Raw genomic sequence first — 1,029 nt, 5'->3', positions numbered from 1 at the left:
CAACTCTCTTCAACATCGCCTCATTTCCGTTTTGCTTCAGCTGACTCACAAAGTGTTTGAATATAGTCAGCAGAGGTTGGGCGAACTCTATCACACTTTTTTTATGGTTTGGAAACCCATAGACAAATCCTGCGGTGTGCAAACCAAACACTCGACCATGAGCATCAAACACTGGAGAGCCAGAAGAGCCGTGATACATGAAAGTGTTGTAGGTCGCTACGTTGTCTGCTTTGTCTCCACCAATCATTATGTTTTCAATGCCTTGCTTTTTGATAAGGTGAGTGATTGAGTAGACAATGAAAAGATTGTCTTTGTATGGCTGTAGATGATCATGGACAGCCTGCTCCCGCTTCTCTTTCTCAATGATACATGTTGGATCCATTTGTTTCAGGCCTCCTGCTGGATGACCAACAATACAGGCTTCACCATTTGGCGGTATTGGACTAAATCTCTGCAGGAGCCCTGGTGGCACCTTGATCTGCTTTGTTTGTGTTGCTTGGTTGGGTATCTGGCCCTTAGGATTGATCTCAAGTATGGCATAATCAAGCTCACCCTCACTGTAGCAGATGCCACGGCGAGCCAGCTGAAAGTAGTAGTACTTTGTGTGCGGCTCAGGATCTTCATAGTTAAATAAAACATACACATGTATACCCTCCTTCAGCTTTCCTCCTTCTACACAACCTTTCAATATGTGTGCGTTAGTCAGGATGAAGTTGTCAAACAGCACAAAGCCCGTTCCCTGACAAACATCCCCAACAACCACTTTGCAAACTGATTCTCCCAGTTTAATCAGCTCCCTGACTCTGTGAACTTCACTGAATGAGCGCTGGATCTTTCCAAAGTCTTCCCTCATCAGCTCCAGTGCTTTCTGATAAGAATCATCAGGGAATCTGCTCTCCATCAGTTCTTTCAGACCTGGGTACTGCTCACGCAGTTTTCTATAAATCTCCTCAGTGTTGACATTTTTGTCTTTGTTTGCCACTGCTGCTCTGACACTGGTTCCTGTCTGCTGTAGTACCTCTAAGACTG

General features: G+C 45.0%; 1 protein-coding gene across 1 annotated transcript; it reads right to left on the bottom strand.

Moving 5' to 3' along the window:
* Window positions 1-4: 4 nt before the first annotated feature.
* LOC116381010 (protein FAM111A-like) lies at window positions 5-1,024 on the bottom strand (the record flags this gene model as incomplete). The annotated part of the gene is made up of 1 exon (XM_031842806.1): window positions 5-1,024. A coding segment is annotated over one exon (1,020 nt), but the record flags the coding sequence as incomplete, so codon positions are not given.
* Between the last annotated feature and the right edge of the window lie 5 nt (window positions 1,025-1,029).

This window comes from Anarrhichthys ocellatus, unplaced genomic scaffold, assembly GCF_004355925.1.
Source record: "Anarrhichthys ocellatus isolate YVR2014 unplaced genomic scaffold, GSC_Weel_1.0 scaffold10713, whole genome shotgun sequence".
In the NCBI taxonomy this organism is placed as follows: domain Eukaryota; kingdom Metazoa; phylum Chordata; class Actinopteri; order Perciformes; family Anarhichadidae; genus Anarrhichthys; species Anarrhichthys ocellatus.
The sequence above is the reverse complement of the archived record's forward strand: the minus strand, read 5'-3'. Positions and strand labels throughout refer to the sequence as shown.